We start from the raw sequence: 19,662 nt of genomic DNA on the forward strand, positions 1-19,662 counted from the left end.
GCTGAAAGCCACGACATATGTGGCTTCTTCGGCACTGTCAAGATCATTCACGGCCCAAGTATCTAAGGACCTACCCCACTGAGAGCAAAGAATGGAGTGACACTGATCAAGGACAGAGAGGCAGTCAGCACTCATTGGAAGGAGCACTTTGAATATCTCCTCAATTGCGATGCCGTCTTTGATGTGAGTGCCCTTGACTACATTCCACAGCATGCTACCCACCATGACGTCAGCACAATCCCAGACTGACAGAGATTGACAGCTAAAAAAAAAATAAGGCCACCGGCATAGATGGAATTCCCACCAAAATTCGAAAACACAGCAGAGAAGCACTCTTGACACAAATACATCGTCTCACGTCTCGCATGTGGAAGGAAGAGAGCATGTCAGGGATTTCTGAGATGCCGTAATTGTGACCATCTTCAAAAAAGGTGACAAACCCGACTGTAGTAACTACAGAGGGGCAGCCCTGCTGTCCGTCACAGGGAAGGTCATCACAAGAGTCCTTCTCAACCGCCTCCTCCCCATGGCTGAAGAGCTCCTACTGGAATCACAATGTGGATTCTGTCAATCAAGAGGCACAGTGAACATAATCTTCACAGTAAGACATTCCCAAGCAAAATGTAGGGAGCAGCAGCAACCTTTCTACATGGCCTTCTCTGACCTGACAAAGGCCTTCAACTCTCCAAACTGGGAGGGATTATGGAACATCTTCTTCAAATTTGGCTGCCCGGAGAAATTCGGCACCATCGTCTGCCGACTGCATGACATGTAATCATTGGCAACGGACCTACCACTGACCTAATCCCAATGCAAACTGGGCTCAAGCAAGGCTGTGTCATCGCACCAACGCTCTTTTCCATCTTCCTCCCTGCAAAATTCCACCTCATCTCCTCACACTCAAACACAGTACCAGAGACTGACAGATACAGAATGGATGTCACACTCACAGTACCAGAGTCTGTAATATACAGAATGAATCCCTACTGCACCAGAGACTGAGAGCTACCGAATTACACAACACGCTCAAACACAGGATCAGAGAAAAAAGAAATGAAATTAATTGCACGCTCACATGCAATAGCAGAGACACAAGGACACAGAATCAGTCAATATGTGTCTTCCCAACAACAGCCAGGACATTTCCAGGGAGCTTTACATAAGAAGCGGCTCTTTCAACAGAAACTGGGGTTGGAGACAGTCTTTGGGAAATATACTTCCTGATTGCAGGAAGGGTGTTTGTGATTGGTTGCAAATGTTTAATCTGATTGGATGGCGAAAGAGACCAATTAGAGAATTACAATATGAAACCTTTGTGACATCACTGCCAGTCACCCAATCACAATCTTTATTTTCCCCCATCCCTCATTAGCATAGAGCTGTGGGATTGTCTATTTAATCCGCACTCGGAAGGGGTTTGGTTTATCTCTGAGTCTGAAATTGAAACTGAAGATGGTTGAGGAGAAGAAGAAAGCAGCTCCTAAGAAGGGCGCCAAGAAAACCTTAAATAAACCGTCAGCAAAGGGCGGCAAGAAGCGGAGAAAGTCGAGGAAGGAGAGTTACTCCATCTACATCTACAAAGTGTTGAAGCAGGTTCACCCCGACACCGGCATCTCCTCCAAGGCCATGAGCATCATGAACTCGTTTGTGAACGATATTTTCGAGCGCATCGCGGGTGAGGCTTCCCGCCTGGACCATTACAACAAGCGCAGCACCATAAGCTCCCGGGAGATCCAGACCGCCGTGCGCCTGCTGCTGCCCGGGGAGCTGGCCAAGCACGCCGTGTCGGAAGGGACAAAGGCGGTGACCAAGTACACCAGCTCCAAGTAAAACTGCACAATGGACTGAAAAACATCCCAAACACAACGGCTCTTTTAAGAGCCACCCACAATCTCTCTGAAAAAGCTGCATCCGAACATCTCTATTAAATCACTAAGATAATGTATAATATAATAACGATCCCACTACTGTGTTTGTGTCTCCTGTCCCATGAACCCATAATGCGCTCATTCGCCTTTCCTTTTTTGCTTAAAGCTGTTATTTTTTTTTGCACAGCCCCTGAATGACCGCTTTAACAGCTGCTTTCAGCGGGAAGAGTCAGACCTCCGTTCCTTCACTCCATTCCTGAAATGTGAACTGATTCATCATTTTATCAACAGCAACTCTCCGCAGTGTAACAGCCCGGAATGGGATCATTATAGAGCAGATTAAGGGCAGTTTGAGGATTCGATCCGGCTCCCTCTTTTCAGAGAAGGACACTGGGCTCTGATTGAAGATAAACTGAATGTTTCCCTTCAGGGAAATGCTGTGAACAGGGATTTAGTACCTCCCGGGACAGTTTGAAAGCGATTGTGGGAAGATCCACAATTGAAACAACATTGAAAACCCGCGTCTCTGATTGGTGACGAAAGGATTAGATTAGATTAGAGATACAGCACTGAAACAGGCCCTTCGGCCCACCGAGTCTGTGCCGAACATCAACCACCCATTTATACTCATCCTACATTCCTACCAAACATCGCCACCTGTCCCTATATTTCCCTCCCACCTACCTACACTAGTGACAATTTATAATGGCCAATTTACCTATCAACCTGCAAGTCTTTTGGCAGGAAACCGGAGCACCCGGAGAAAAACCCACGCAGACACAGGGAGAACTTGCAAACTCCACACAGGCAGTACCCGGAATCGAACCCGGGTCCCTGGAGCTGTGAGGCTGCGGTGCTAACCACTGCGCCACTGTGCCCTAGTTGAATAAAAGTAGTTGAATAAAAGAAAATAAAGAGAAGGGATTTTAAATCTTTGACGAAGGATGACATTTATTTTAATCCGCTCCTTTCCGAAAATGAAATTGGCGGGCTTTTTGAAATTGACAAATTCTGTTTCTGAGGTTGTGGTGGGTAAATCCCGCCCTCTTCTGTTGTCAGTGACCTGATTGGTGATGAATATAGGCAAATAAGGTGAATTAAGTACCGACCAATGAGGAGAGTTTTCAGTCTGTATGTACAGTAAATGCAGTGGAAAATATCCATTCTTCGTGAAAGAATTTGTGAAAATATCTGGAAGAGGAAAGACCGGCGGCAAAGCTCGGGCCAAGGCCAAGTCTCGCTCCTCCCGGGCTGGACTGCAGTTCCCGGTGGGCCGTGTTCACAGGCTCCTGAGAAAGGGCAACTATGCTGAGCGTGTGGGTGCCGGAGCCCCGGTCTATCTGGCTGCTGTGCTCGAGTATCTGACCGCTGAAATCCTCGAACTCGCCGGTAACGCGGCGCGGGACAACAAGAAGAGCCGCATCATCCCCAGACACCTGCAGCTGGCCGTCCGCAACGACGAGGAGCTCAACAAGCTGCTGGGAGGGGTGACCATCGCTCAGGGCGGGGTGCTGCCTAATATCCAGGCCGTGCTGTTGCCCAAGAAAACCAGCGCTCAGAGCTCCCAGAAAAAGTAAAGCGGCCAAAATATCATCGAATAAACCAAAGGCTCTTTTCAGAGCCACCGACAGTCTCTGTGAAAGGGCTGATTACTGTCTGATTCCAGAATGTCAGTAACAGGACCGAATCAGATTTACAATGTTTAAGCAACTATTTCAGTGACTTCTCACTGTCCCCCGAAACCCTGTCCAATTTATTACTTCCACACCGAATTTGAGTTATTTGTCCCGTTACATTTTGCCGGCAGTTACAGATGAGTAACCAACAATATTACAGATTAAAGCTGTTCGTAAAATATGGACATAACCATCCAAAATCTGGTTTTTTATTCCGCTTTTATCAGCACAATTTCCTGGCGCTATTTTACGAACAGCTTTAAAATGGTGCCAGGAATTTGCTGATAAAAGCGGAATATAAATGTTTTTTAATGGTCACACATGTATATATATATATATATATATATAAAACGATCAGCTTTCGATAGATTTTCCAGTAATCGCTTCTTTCCGATACTGAATTTGGCGGCTTTTTCGAATTCAAACTTTGTCAGGTCGACAATTTAAGCCAATGATTTGCTGCATTTTCCAATTCGAAGCTCTGCGATTGGTTAAGACATACGAATGGGAAGAGGGTGACCAATCAGAAGTGGGCTCGGGCTCAAACTGCGGAAATTCCAGGTCCCTGAATGATTGAGCTGAAACTGATCAGTTTCACAAACCCTGTCAGTTTCAGTGCAGGAAACACCGTCTCGGGAGAAATAACATCACAAGTGGGTCTGGTTCCAGTGACCGATTCAATGGCTGCTGCAAAACTCCCGGATTCTCTCATTGCATCGAAATCATTTTGAAATTCTATGAAAACAATGAGTGATTCTGGAGGAGTAATGTGGCTTTTCACTGAGGGCATGTGTCGACTGGGGAAATAACTAACTGGAGAGTCTCGGGCACTGTTTACACAGCACGTTTACAAAATCAAATCCACTGCACATCCTTGCTACAACTGAAATATCAAACTCGGGGATTCCAGTTTTGTATCCCGAACACAGCAGATTGATTGAACTGTTCTGAACAGCCCATCCCAGCTCCCATTTCCAGATCACTGCTTTCTCTGTGAGGTGGTGGGTGGCTCTTAGAAGAGCCTTTGTTGTGCGTTTGCTGGAAAGGGTCAAGTTGTTCAACCGCCGAATCCGTAGAGAGTGCGGCCCTGCCGTTTCAGAGCGTACACCACATCCATTGCAGTGACCGTCTTGCGCTTGGCGTGCTCAGTGTAGGTGACCGCATCCCTGATCACATTCTCCAGGAAAACCTTCAACACCCCGCGAGTCTCCTCATAGATCAAACCCGAGATCCGCTTGACCCCGCCACGGCGAGCCAGGCGGCGGATTGCTGGTTTGGTGATGCCCTGGATATTATCACGAAGCACTTTGCGGTGCCGCTTTGCTCCGCCTTTGCCCAGTCCTTTCCCTCCTTTACCTCTGCCAGACATGATGATTCTTCACTCAGATCACTGCAGTCCATGAGTAACAGAATCCTTCAGGATCCTTTGTATACAGACCCCCTGGACCTTGCTGAGAAAGGCAGAGTGAGAGCAGGGAGTGGAGGAGACAGAGTGAGGATTAAACAGAGAGCGAGAGGGAGGAGACACCCAGAGTGACAGACAGAGAGAGAACGGTTCCGAAGAAGGGTTCCTGACCCGAAACGTTAACTCTGCTTCTCTTTCCACAGATGCTGCCAGACCTGCTGAGTGAATCCAGCATTTCTTGTTTTGGTTGAGAGAGAACGGCCCCTCATCTTTCAGATCCACCTCCAGTTTCCTCCGGGCTGCCAATTTCAAACCCTTTATTAACAGTAGAACCGAAACCCAGCTCTCCACACAAACCTTTCCAGACTCGGCATTCGTAGTCAAAGCCTTCCAGAAAGTCGGAGCTTTTAAATATGGTCCTGCTACAATTAACACTCAGTAATGTTCCCACCGAAACACAATCCATTGGATACTAAGAAACCTCCTCAGTAACATCACCATTTCCACATACATCCGCTTCCAGCAGTTTACAAACACCTTTTTGCAGCTGTTTGGGGAATCTCCTGTGTTAAGATTGGAGTTGGAAAGCGGCCTTTACCCTGCAGTGTTATCGGCTCACAGTGAACCTGCCGACTGGTCGACTCAGCCATGGCCACAATTTCTATTATGAAGATTGCACCTTCACAGTCGACATCTAAATCTTCATGCAGTAAATGTGACAGTGCGTCAGCGATAGCATTCTCCTTTGAACTACGATATTCAATGTTACAGTCAAACAGTGAGAGAAGTACAGCCCACTGCAGCATCCTTGATACTGCCATTGTCAGTATTGTAGACTTTGGTCCCAGAATAGCTATTAGTGGTTTATGATCTGTTACTAGCGTAAAGTTTCCACCCAACAAAATCTGGTGAAACTTTTTGTTTCCAAAGATGATTCCAAACACTTCCTTTCCTATCTGTGTGTAGTTCCAGTCACTCTTGGTCAGGGTACGTGACACAAATGCTCTGGGCTTCTCCTGACCATGCTCCACAACATGACTGATTACTGCTCCAACTCCATATTTTGAAGCTAGCTTCAGTTCACCATTTGTGTGGTAATGAATGTGTAGTGTGTCACTGGTCAAGCTTCTCTTACATGCATCATAAGCATCTTGTTGTGCTTTAGACCATTTCCATTTCACATCTTTCTTCAACAACTCATGTAGTGGAGCTAACACCATTGCATGCTCAGGCAGAAATTGCAAGTAGTATTGGACCATGCGTAGAAAAGATCTAAACTCAGACACATGTTTTTGTCTTAGGGGCTTTGACCATAGCCTCTATCTTCTCTTTCACTGGCTGTAGTACTTTTCATTGATTATCAGGCCAAGGTACACCACCTCAGATTGTACAAAGGCACACTTGTTCTTTTTCAAGTGACACATTGTGATCATTGAGCCTTTTTAACACTTCATCCAACACTTGAAAATTCTCTTCATTTGTTACAGTCATGATCAACACATCATCCTGATTGCACAAGCAATGTAGCACTCCTTGTAAAATCTTACCCATTGTAACTTGGAAGAAGTTTGGAGAAGGCTTCACACCGTACGGCAGCTTTATGTAGGAGTATAACGCCATGTGTGTGTTTATTGTGAGATACTGCAGATTCACTTGATTCACATTGAGCTGTGCATAAGCATGGAATAAATCCAACTTTGTGAATAGTTTGGATCCTGCTAACTCCGCATACAAATCTCGAGATCAGTAGTGGATACTTCTCATAATCCACTTCCTGGTTCATTGTGACATTGTCATCCCCACATAGACTAATGGTTTTGTCTGACTTGGGCACAATGACAATTGGGTTTGCCCAATCACAGTGATCAGTTTTCACCAGCACACCATATCTCTCCAGATTCTTTTGCTCCTCTTCAACCTGGGTTTTGGAAGCATAAGGAAGCAGCCAAACTTTGCAATATACTGGTTTGGTATCAGGCCTGATTCAGATGTGAGCTTTCACACTGATTATGCCTTCATAGCCATCCTCGAAAGTATTCCTGTAACTATTCAATGGCTGATCAAGCTCCTTGGTTGTTTCAACTTGAAAAAACATGCTTCCAGTCTAACTTCAGCTTTCAAAGCCAGTCTTTCCCCATTATTATTGGTTTGTTGACATATCTCACTACCTTGTAGGGGAGAGGCTGGCATAGCAGTAATGTCACTGAACTGATAATCTCACGACTCAGACTAATGCCCTGGGGATATGAGTTTAAATCCTACCATGGCAGCTGGTGGAATTCAGATTCAATTCATTAATGAATAATATAAAATCTGAGCAGTGGTGCCATGCAACGATGATTGATTTTCATTAAAACCCATCTGGTTCACTCATACCCTTTACAGAAGGCAATCTGCTGTGCTTACCTGGTCTGGCCAGCATGTGATGCTGGCCCACAACAATGTGGTTTACTCTCACCTGTCCTCTGAAATGACCTAGCAAGCAATTCAGTTGTCAAGGGCAATTAGGAATGGGCAATAAATGCTGGCCTTGCCAGTGATGCCTACTTCCACCGACATAATTGTTTAAACAATGGGTAACTTGAGGGGCCTGCCCTTATGTTGGATATTGCACTCCATTTGCCCACACATTTCTCACACCTCACCAGAGTAGGTTTTCAATTGACCGGTGCTCTCAGTTTGACGGACATCACTGACTTTGCTCCCATACATTTCTCTACTCATGATGGAGCAATCCATGGTCGTAGCATTGTACTGTTTATTTACCAACAACATTATACAAAAGTCTCCATCATTTGAGTGATTGCTAGTGGCATATATGCTGTACAGCCCTTGCTCCTCTTTGGTTAGGCACTCTGGATTCACTTCAAGATTGTGAACTCCACCCTTATAACATCACTGTTTTCCATTACCACTGGAATTAGTTCCCTTTCCTTCTTTGGCCTCTGCTTGACAAATAAAACATTTTGCATTTCTGTACTGACATGATTGGGCTGTGTGGTTGCCCTTATGGTGATAACGACACTAAACTGCTATCATTGGCACTCTTCTGGCTATGTCTGTCCACTTTAGACTTGGCTGAAGCACTTTAACGGTGGACAGAAGCCTGTACTAGTTACCTGCATAGGACAAAATTCCCTAACATTCTTTGATGCCATCTCCATGGAAACAGCAATCTTACACACGATCTCAAATGTAAGATTTTGTGTGTTTAGTAACTTCGATTGGATTCTTTTGTTCACAAATCCACACACAAATATGTCTGGTAATGCATGGTCTAAGAATGTGCCAAAGTTGCAACGTGATAAAAATTCTTCAGTGCCACAATATACTCACCAACTGCTTCACTACTTTTCTGATTTCTGGTTCCAAATTTATAGCATTCTGCTATCTCTAGTGGCTTAGGGTTGAAATGTTCCTCCAACTTGGTGATATTGTTTTGACTGGCACATATTTTGCTTTGTTCAGAGCAGGAAGCTTTGTTAGCATGTCATACACTTCCAGGCCAATTTCCACAAGCAAAATTGTTTTCTTTTGCTCAGGAATTGCCTTATTCTGAGTCTTGACCGCCTCACCTTCCAGTCCCAAAATATTCTTAACTCTAAAAACATGCCCATTCTTTCAATACAGGAACGGAATGTTGCTCAAACCCTCTCATTCGTTGCCATTTTTCAGCTGTATCCCATGAGTACAGCCAAATTTCCTCAATGAGCACGAAGACCGTGCGGTATCCTATTCAACTCAGGAGACAGTCTGAGGCTCAGGCTGTCCACAACCCATCTAAATTCTCCACTATCCGAGCAACTAAGTCACCAGGAACTGGCTGATCTTGTTTACTGCAGTCCCTGCTGCTGTTTTCTGCCTATATTTACAGACTTTATCTTCCCCTTGTTGCCATTTTCTCGATAATATTCAGGTGGGTCGAGCAGAAAAAATGGATACCAAATATGGCCAGTTCAAGGAAGTGTTTATTCACGCCATTACGTCATCACGTCATGTGTGAATCACGTTCTGATCACTCCTTCCAAATGTATGTCTGAATAAGTGAAAAAAAACCCTCACAATTAACAATGTCACCTTTCAGTGTTTTGTGGAGAAATTTCACGGCGTGACGTATGTCATTAATGTGTTCGTACAAATTTCAGAAAAATATGGAGTTGCAAATGATTTGCCAGGAAATCGTCTAAACATATCTCCATGTCTCCCACTCACTCGCAAAGAACTGCAAACTCACAGATTCAGAAAGAACCCGGAGATGGAAATCAATGTTCAGCACAGCTAGAAAGATCTGCACTAATCTGTAGCTCAAAAAACTCAAACACTGTATTTTGACCCTTTGACTTAGTTGGTCGAAGTACCTCTTTAATGAACAGATCAATCCTGGATTCAAATCCCCTTTGAGCCTGACTGTAACTTGGTTTTCCAACTACTTTATTGAGCAGCACAATAAGACAGGACAGTAACAAAAGCAAAATACTGCAGATGCTGGAAATCTGAAATGAAAACAGAAAGTGTTCGAAATATTCAGCGGGTCTGGTGGCATCTGTGGACAGAGAAGCAGAGTTAACCTTTCAGGTCTGTGACATTTTATCAGAACTGCTGAAATGTTAACTCTGCTCCTCTCTGCACAGATGCTACCAGACCTGCTGAATATTTCCAGCACTTTCTGTTTTTATTTAAAACAGGACTCTATCTGTCTTTGCTGAGCGAAGGATTTCCGAATGGATATTTGACGATTGTCCCTTCTTGTACAGAAATTCACTGCAAATACTATAAAGGTACCTCAGTCAACCACACCTCCTTTGAGAGAAATTTGTTCATCATTGCATTTGATCTGGAAACCACTCTTGACATTAATCTCACTGAATCAGAGTGTGACGGATTGTATCTGTCAGTGTGTTCATGTCACTATGTGCTGCTTTCTACTGAGTCTGGGACACGATGCAAGGTGGAGGATTTGTCCGAGTTTTGGATTATATTGTCAGTTGAGAATGATAAAAACTGAAAAGAAGCAAATAAGAAATCCTTGTCCCCAGATTTGAGAATCTGGAGATCCGCTTTGGGAAAGTGAATCAGAGCAGAATGAAGGATGAACTGTCTGATTGCCCAGAAGTGATGAAGACACAGCTCAGTCAGCACATTCCCCTGGTTTATGATGCTGGAACATTCCTCACACAGAAATTATTCAACTCAGTAAAAATATTCTGACAGCTGATAACGTTTGCTACCAATTGAAGGACTGTCCAATGTGGTTATCAAGTCAGAGTGAAAAGTTTATTAAACTTGGTTCCATTCAATCCAGCTGTCATAAACTTTGAACCTTTAATCATTTTATGAACAGTATTTGAAGGGTCTCAGTAACAATGTTCAGTGTTGATGAGAGTAGGGTCTGGGTGAGAAACTGCTGAGTGTGACAGGGTCAGGACTGAATGCAGGAAGTTCTCTAACAGTCTCTCTCTCTCTTTCTCCCTCTCTATTGCTGAAGGGATTGAGTTGATTGACAACTGGCGGCTGCTGGTGTTTGAATAAATGTAGTTCCTTCCAACCATTTTTTGATTGACAGCTACAAAGAACTTTTTTGTCCCAGGACACAAAAATGAACAGAAGTGGATCAGTGTAGGATGATTCTCGGTCTGTATAAAAGGGGTGTGATTTCAGCTGCCATGGTCCAGTGGTTAATGATTTCAACATTGAGATCCACTGGACTTATCACAGTTTGGTTTGAGTCCTGCTCACAGAGGATCTATTCAGTGATTTTAATTATTTTAAATCTTTAATCCTCTATTTCCACAAAACGCAGGCACTGAAATAACTCATACTCCTCACCATTGCTATCCATTATACAGGTGGTGGCTGCATGGTCTAATGGAGACACACTCGGAGGGGTTTGGGAGACGTTTCTTCTCGGGTTTTCGGGATCTTTTGGTCCACCAACAGCAACCGGATGTCTGCAGAGGAACTCGGAGTGCCAGGCCGCTCAGAGGACAGACTTCCCAGGATCAATTTTAATCAGGGGACAAAATATCAATGGAACAGAACATAAAAGGTCCGAGGATTGAAACGGAAATTCCTGATGTTTTGGAAGAAACCTGCAGATGTTGGACGTTAATATTTGCTCGGTGCAGATTCATTTTAGTTCGTTATTGTGTCCTGGGACTAACAAATGGCTGGCAGCTGTCAATCCAAAAAATAAAAATCAGAAGATTCTGGCAATTTCCACCCTGACAGCTCTCAGCAGTCTTGGTTGCATCCCATTCAGTCCTAATGACTTATCAACATGAAGTACAGCCAGCCGTTCCAGTATCTCCTATTTATTAGGAGTTATGTGCAAATGAATCCATTTGCAAATTATTGAAAGTGAGTGGTTTTATTTAGATTAGATTAGATTAGAGATACAGCACTGAAACAGGCCCTTCGGCCCACCGAGTCTGTGCCAACCATCAACCACCCATTTTTCCTAATCCTACACTACCATATTCCTACCAAACATCCTCACCTGTCCCTATATTTCCCTACCACCTACCTATACTAGTGACAATTTATAATGGCCAATTTACCGATCAACCTGCAAGTCTTTTGGCTTGTGGGAGGAAACCGGAGCACCCGGAGGAAACCCACGCAGACACAGGGAGAACTTGCAAACTCCACACAGGCAGTACCCAGAATCGAACCCGGGTCTCTGGAGCTGTGAGGCTGCAGTGCTAACCACTGTGCCACTGTGCCGCCCTAAACCCTGAAGAGGGTTTAAAGGAGGATGAGAGAATCGTGTGTGAAAATGAAGTGGAATCAATGCAAGTAAAATTAGCAGGAACTGGAATGAAGGGGGTGGGGATCTCCTGGTCACATGGACTGCTTGCAGAATTTTATAAAGATTTCTTTCATAGAGATTTTAACTCCATTTCATTTTTGTTATTTTTTTCATGGGATGTAAGCATCGCTGGATTGACCATCATTTATTGCCCATCCCTAATTGCCCTGGTTTTGGTGAGCTGCCTACTTGAACCACTGCAGTTCACATGTTATAGGTACACACACAGTGCTATTAGGGAGGGAGTTCCGGGATTTTGATATGCCCTCGGCAAAATAGATCCAAGTCACGATGTTGTGTGGCTTGGAGGGGAGGTTGCTGGTTGCAGTGTTCCCATGTATCTGCTGCTATTGTCCTTCCAGGGAATCAGGGGGAATTCTCTCCGCTGGTTGGAGTCATACCTAGCACAAAGGAAGATGGTTGTGGTTGTTGGAGGTCAATCATCTGAGCTAAAGGACATCACTGCAGGAGTTCCACAGGGTAGTGTCCAAGGCCCAACCACCTTCAGCTGCTTCATCAATGACCTTCCTTCAATCAGAAGGTCAGAAGTGGGGATTTTCGCTGATAATTGCACAATGTTCAGCAGCATTCATGACTGCTCAGACACTGAAGCAGTCTGTGTAGAAATGCAGCAAGACCTGGACAATATCCAGGCTTGGGCTGATAGGTGGCAAGTAACATTCATGCCACACAAGTGCCAGGCAATGACCATCTCCAACAAGAGAGAATCTAACCATCTCACCTTGACATTCAATGGCATTACCATCGCCGAATCCCCCACTATCAACATCCCAGGGGCTACCATTGACCAGAAATTGAACTGGAGTCGCCAAAAAAATAATGTGGCTGCAAGAGCAGGTCAGAGGCTAGGAATCCTGCAGCAATTAACTTACCTCCTGACTCCACAAAGCCTGTCCACCATCGACAAGGCACAAGTCAGGAGTATGATGGAATACTGTCCACTTGCTGGATAGGTGCAGCTCCAACAACACTCAAGAAGCTCGATACCATCCAGGACAAAACAGCCCACTTGATTGGCACCCTATCCACAAACATTCACTCCCTCCGCCACTGATGCACAGTGGCAGCAGTGTGCCCCTTTTTAAAATTCATTCATGGGATGTGGGCGTCGCTGGCTAGGCCAGCATTTATTGCCCATCTCTAACTGCCCTTGAGAAGGTGGTGGTGAGCTGCTGTCTTGAACCACTACAGTTCATGTTGGGTAGGTACACTCACAGTGCTGTTCGGAGGGGAGTTCCAGGATTTTGACCCAGTGACAGTGAAGGAACCGCGATATAGTTCCAAGTCAGGATAGTGTGTGACTTGGGGGGAACTTGCAGTTGGTGGCGTTTCCATGCATTTGCTGCCCTTGCCTTCTAGTTGTTATAGGTTGCGGGTTTGGAAGGTGCTGTCGAAGGACCCTTGGTGCGTTGCTGCAGTGCATCTTGTAAAAAAAATGGTGTTAGAGGTCGGGTGTTTGGAAGGTGCTGTCTAGGATGTTAAACGCTGCTGCCACTGTCCACCAGTAGTGGAGTGAGTGAATATTTAAGGTGGTGGATGGGGTGTCGATCAAGGGAACTACTTTGTCCTGGATGGAGTCGAGCTTCCAGAGTGTTGTTGGAGCTGCATTCATCCAGGCAAGTGGAGAGTATTCCATTACACACCTCACTTGTGCCTTGTAGATGGTGGACACGGTTTGGTGAGTCAGGAGGTGTGTTCCTCAGAGAGTAACATAAAAAGCTTTGCTATGGATTACCGCATAGGTCCTAGTTATGCCTGTCTTTTTGTGGTGTATGTCAAACATTCCTTTCTCCAGTCCTACTCAGGACCCCACCCCCCAGCTCTTTTTCCGGTAGAATGATGACTGTGTCAGTGTCATTTCCTGCTCCTGCCCCGAACTGGAAAACTTCATCAACTTTGTTTCCAATTTCCACCCTTCCCTCACCTTCACATGATCTATCTCCGACACTTCCCTTCCCTTTGTGACTTCTCTGTCTCCATCTCTGAGGATAAGGCTGTCCACTAATATTCATTCTAAGCCCACTGACTCCCACAGTTACCTTGACTACACTTCCTCACACCCTTCTTCTTGTAAGGACTCCATTCCATTCTCCCAGTTTTTCCATCTCAGACACATCATTTCTGATGATGCAACCTTCGACAACAGCACTTCTGATGTGTTTTCATTTTTCCTCAACCGAGGATTTCCCCCCAGCTGTGGTTGACAGGGCTCTCAACCATGTCTGACACATTTCCTGCACTTCGGCCCTCATCCCTTCTCCTCCCTCCCAGAACTGCAATCAAGTTCCACCCGACCTGCCTGCACATCCAAAGGATCATTATCCACCATTTCTGCCACCTCCAGCGTGATGCCATTACCAAACACATCTTCCCCTCCCCTGTCAGCAATCCAAAGGACTGTTCCCTCCGTGACACCCTTGTCCACTCCTGCATTACCCCTGACACCTTGTCCCCTTCCCATGACATCTTTGCATGTAATTGCAGGAGGCATAGATCCTGTCCTTTTACCTCCCCTCTCTTCACCAACCAAGGCCCCAAACGCTCCTTCCAGGTGAAGCAGTGATTTACTTGTACTTCTTTCAATTTAATACATTGTATTCGCTGCTCACAATGCAGCCACCTCTACATTGGGGAGATCAAACATAGATTGGGTGACTGCTTTGCGGAACATCTCTGCTCAGTCCGCAAGCATAAACCCAAGCTTCCGGTTGCTTGCCATTTCAATTCACCACCCTGCTCTCTTGCCCACATTTCTGTCCTCGGCCTGCTGCAGTGTTCCAGTGAAGCAAGCTCCAGGAACAGAACCTCATTTTCTGATTAGACACTCAACAGCCTTCCGGACTGAACATTGAGTACAAAAATTTCAGAGCATGACTGGCTCTTTTAGATTATTTTATTTTATTTTATTATTTTTTGTCACCATGTGTCTGCCTTAATCTTGATTTTTCAGGTTTGTGCTTTTGGACAGAACTGTTCATTATTCTGTCATTAACACTCTCTCTATACTAATGTTTTGCCTTTCACTGCACCCTTAGCACTCTCCCTTTACCGCATGACCTATTTGTCAGTTAATCTCTCCTGCCCTCTGCCCTAACACATACCTTCCATTTTGTTCTCTTCCCCACCTCCACCCCCATCCCTCCGACAACCCCACTTCACTTACTTAAAACCTATTACATTGAGTGTGGGACAAATTCCATCCATCCTTTGTACTGTATGAGATTAATTTTGCCACACTTTCTGGTACATTATATGACAGTGAATTTAATTCTAAATATATCTGTGGTACTGTGTCTGAGTGTGAGATTATTTGAGTGTCAGTCTCTGGAACTAAATGTGATTGTGTGATTCATTCTGTGTGTCATTCATGAGTGTTGTATGGGAATGTGGGGCAGCTTCTGTATCTATCTGCTACTGTGGCTGAATGTGGATATCATTCTGTATCTGTCAATGTCTGGAACTAAATGTGAGTGTGAGCTTCATTGTGTATGCATCAATCTTATTGTCAGAATGTGTTTGATTCATTCTCAATGTGTCAGTCTAAGGTACTATGTATGTGCGTGGTTTTAATTATGTGTGTCACTTTATGTGAGCTTGGGTCTCATTGTATATCTGTCACTCTCTGGTTCTTTCCGTGACAGTGAGATTAATTCTCTATCTGCTGGTCTCTGAAATTAATTGATTTTGTGATTCACTCTGTGTCTGTCAGTCTATGATACTGTGAATAATTGGGGGATATATATGGTGTTTGTCTGAACTTGGTATTGAGTATGATTGTAGTGATTCATTGTGTATCTGTCAGTATCCAGACTGAATGTGAAACAAGATGCATTCTGCACATGTAAATAACTGGTATTCTATGGAAGTGAACTCAGTACCGAAGAAGGGTCACTGACCCGAAACGTTAACTCTGCTTCTCTTTCCACAGATGCTGCCAGATCCGCTGAGTGAATCCAGCATTTCTTGTTTTTGTTTCAGATTTCCAGCATCCGCAGTATTTTGCTTTTATCTATAATATGCCTGTCAGTCTTTGACACTGTATCTGATTGTGGTATTGACTCAATATCTTTCAGGTTTTGGTGCTATATATGGGTGTGGATCAAGTTCTGCATGTCAGTCTCTGTTACTCTATGTGAGTGTGGGAAAACCTTTATGTAACTGTCAGTCTCTTGCAATGAATGCAAGTGTGGGATTAATTCTCTTTTCAACAGTATCTGGTACTGACTGTGAGCATGTGACTCCTCCAATATCTGTCAATGTTTGCTCTTGTATGTGAATGTGCAATGCTTCCTATGTCTTTCAGTGCCTAGTACAGTGTGTATGGGTGGGATTAATTCTGTACCTGTCAGTATCTGGCACTGAATGAGATTGTGGGATTCATTCTTAGAATTAGAATTAGAACATTACAGCGCAGTACAGGCCCTTCGGCCCTCGATGTTGCGCCGACCTGTGAAACCATCTGACCTACACTATTCCATTTTCATCCATATGTCTATCCAATGACCACTTAAATGCCCTTACAGTTGGCGAGTCTACTACTGTTGCAGGCAGGGCATTCCACGCCCCTACTACTCTGAGTAAAGAAACTACCTCTGACATCTGTCCTATATCTATCACCCCTCAACTTAAAGCAATGTCCCCTCGTGTTTGTCATCACCATCCGAGGAAAAAGACTCTCACTATCCACCCTATCCAACCCTCTGATTATCTTATATGTCTCTATTAAGTCACCTCTCCTCCTCCATCTCTCCAACGAAAACAACCTCAAGTACCTCAGGCTTTCCTCGTAAGACCTTCCCTCCATACCAGGCAACATCCTAGTAAATCTCCTCTGCACCCTTTCCATAGCTTCCACATCCTTCCTATAATGCAGTGACCAGAACTGCACGCAATACTCCAGGTGCGGTCTCACCAGAGTTTTGTACAGCTGCAGCATGACCTCGTGGCTCCGAAACTCGATCCCCCTACTAATAAAAGGTAACACACCATATGCCTTCTTAACAGCCCTATTAACCTGGGTAGAAACCTTCAGGGATTTATGCACCTGGACACCAAGATCTCTCTGTTCATCTACACTACCAAGAATCTTCCCATTAGCCCAGTACTCTGCATTCCTGTTAATCCTTCCAAAGTGAGTCACCTCACACTTTTCAGCATTAAACTCCATTTTCCATCTCTCAGCCCAGCTCTGCAGCCTATCTATGTCCCTCTGTACCCTACAACATCCTTCGGCACTATCCACAACTCCACCGACCTTCGTGTCATCCGCAAATTTACTAACCCACCCTTCTACATCCTCTTCCAGGTCATTTATAAAAATGGCAAACAGCAGTGGCCCCAAAACAGATCCTTCCGGTACACCACTAGTAACTAAACGCCAGGATGAACATTTGCCATCAACCACCACCCTCTGTCTTCTGTCAGCTAGCCAATTTCTGATCCAAAGTTCTAAATCACCTTAAACCCCATACTTCCGTATTTTCTGCAATAGCCTACCGTGGGGAACCTTATCAAATGCCTTACTGAAATCCATATACACCACATCCACTGCTTTACCCTCATCCACCTATTTGGTCACCTTGTCGAAAAACTCAATAAGGTTTGTGAGGCGCGACCTACCCGTCACAAAACTGTGCTGACTATCGCTAATGAACTTATTCTTTTCAAGATGATTATAAATCCTGTCTCTTATAACCTTTTCCAACATTTTACCCACAACCGAAGTAAGGCTCACAGGTCTATAATAACCAGAGCTGTCTCTACTCCCCTTCTTGAACAAGGGGACAACATTTGCTATCCTCCATTCTTCCAGCACTATTCCTGTCGACAATGACGACAAAGATCAAGGACAAAGGCTCTGCACTCTCCTCCCTAGCTTCCCAGAGAATCCTAGGATAAATCCCATCTGGCCCAGGGGAATTATCTATTTTCACACTTTCCAAAATTGATAACACCTCCTCCTTGTGAACCTCAACCCCATCTCGCCTAGTAGCCTGAATCTCAGTATTCTCCTCAACAACATTTTGTTTCTCTACTGTAAATACTGACGCAAAATATTCATTTAACACTTCCCCTACCTCCTCTGATTCCACACACAACTTCCCACTACGATCCTTGATTGGCCCTAATCTAACTCTAGTCATTCTTTTATTCCTGATATACCTATAGAAAGCCTTAGGGTTTTCCCTGATCCTATCCGCCAATGACTTCTCGTGTCCTCTCCTTGCTCTTCTTAGCTCTCCCTTTAGATCCTTCCTGGCTCGCTTGTAACTCTCAAGCGCCCTAACTGAGCCTTCACGTCTCATCCTAACATAAGCCTTCTTCTTCCTCTTGACAAGCGCTTCAACTTCTTTAGTAAACCACGGCTCCCTCGCTCGACAACTTCCTCCCTGCCTGACAGGTACATACTTATCAAGGACACGCAGTAGCTGCACATTGAATAAGCTCCACATTTCGATTGTTCCCATCCCCTGCAGTTTCCTTCCCCATCCTACGCATTCTAAATCTTGCCTAATCGCATCATAATTTCCTTTCCCCCAGCTATAATTTTTGCCCTGCAGTATATACCTGTCCCTGCCCATCACTAATGTAAACCTAACCGAATTGTGATCACTATCACCAAAGTGCTCACCTACATCTAAATCTAACAGCTGGCCGGGTTCATTACCCAGTACCAAATCCAATGTGGCATCGGCCCTGGTTGGTCTGTCTACATACTGTGTCAGAAAACCCTCCTGCACACACTGGACAAAAACTGACCCATTTAAAGTACTCGAACTATAGTATTTCCAGTCGATATTTGGAAAGTTAAAGTCCCCCATAACAACTACCCTGTTACTCTCGCCCCTGTCGAGAATCATCTTCGCTATCCTTTCCTCCACATCTCTGGAACTATTTGGAGGTCTATAAAAGACTCCCAACAGGGTGACCTCACCTCTCCTGTTTCTAACCTCGGCCCATACTACCTCAGTAGACGAGTCCTCAAACGTCCTTTCTGTCGCTGTAATACTCTCCTTGATTAACAATGCCACCCCCCCCCCCCCTTTTACCATCTTCTCTGTTCTTACTGAAACATCTAAATCCCAGAACCTGCAACATCCATTCCTGCCCCTGCTCTGCCCATGTCTCCGAAATGGCCACTACATCGAGATCCCAGGTCCCAACCCATGCTGCAAGCTCACCCACCTTGTTCCGGATGCTCCTGGCGTTGAAGTAGGCACACTTTAAACCAGGTTCTTGCTTGCCAGTGCCCTCTTGCGTCCTTGTAACCTTATCCCTGACCTCACTACTCAACATCCTGCACACTGGCACTACATTTTAGGTTCCCATTCCCCTGCTGAATTAGTTTAAACCCCCCCCCCCCCGAAGAGCACTAGCAAATCTCCCCCCCCCAGGATATTGGTACCCCTCTGGTTCAGGTGAAGACCATCCTGTTTGTAGATGTCCCACCTACCCCAGAAAGAGCCCCAATTATCCAGGAAACCAAAACCCTCCCTCCTACACCATCCCTGCAGCCACGTGTTCAACTCCTCTCTCTCCCTATTCCTCGCTTCGCTATCACGTGGCACGGGCAACAACCCAGAGATAAAACTCTGTTTGTTCTCGCTCTAAGCTTCCACCCTAGCTCCCTGAATTTCTGCCTTAAATCCCCATCTCTCTTCCTACCTATGTCGTTGGTGCCTATGTGGACCACGACTTGGGGCTGCTCCCCCTCCCCCTTAAGAATCCCAAAAACACGATCCGAGACATCACGAACCCTGGCACCTGGGAGGCAACATACCAACCGTGCTTCTCTCTCATTCCCACAGAACCTCCTATCTGTTCCCCTAACCATGGAGTCCCCAATGATTAAAGCTCTGCTCCTCTTCCCCCTTCCCTTCTGAG

General features: G+C 45.1%; 1 protein-coding gene across 1 annotated transcript; it reads left to right on the forward strand.

The window, feature by feature from the left end:
- Nucleotides 1–3,001: 3,001 nt before the first annotated feature.
- Nucleotides 3,002–3,445, forward strand: LOC137360594 (histone H2A-like). The gene has a single exon (XM_068025987.1). It carries the CDS (start codon nt 3,002–3,004, stop codon nt 3,443–3,445), a length of 444 nt encoding a protein of 147 aa, XP_067882088.1.
- Nucleotides 3,446–19,662: the final 16,217 nt, after the last annotated feature.

The sequence above is a fragment of the Heterodontus francisci genome, unplaced genomic scaffold (genome assembly GCF_036365525.1).
Source record: "Heterodontus francisci isolate sHetFra1 unplaced genomic scaffold, sHetFra1.hap1 HAP1_SCAFFOLD_59, whole genome shotgun sequence".
Classification (NCBI taxonomy): Eukaryota; Metazoa; Chordata; class Chondrichthyes; order Heterodontiformes; family Heterodontidae; genus Heterodontus; species Heterodontus francisci.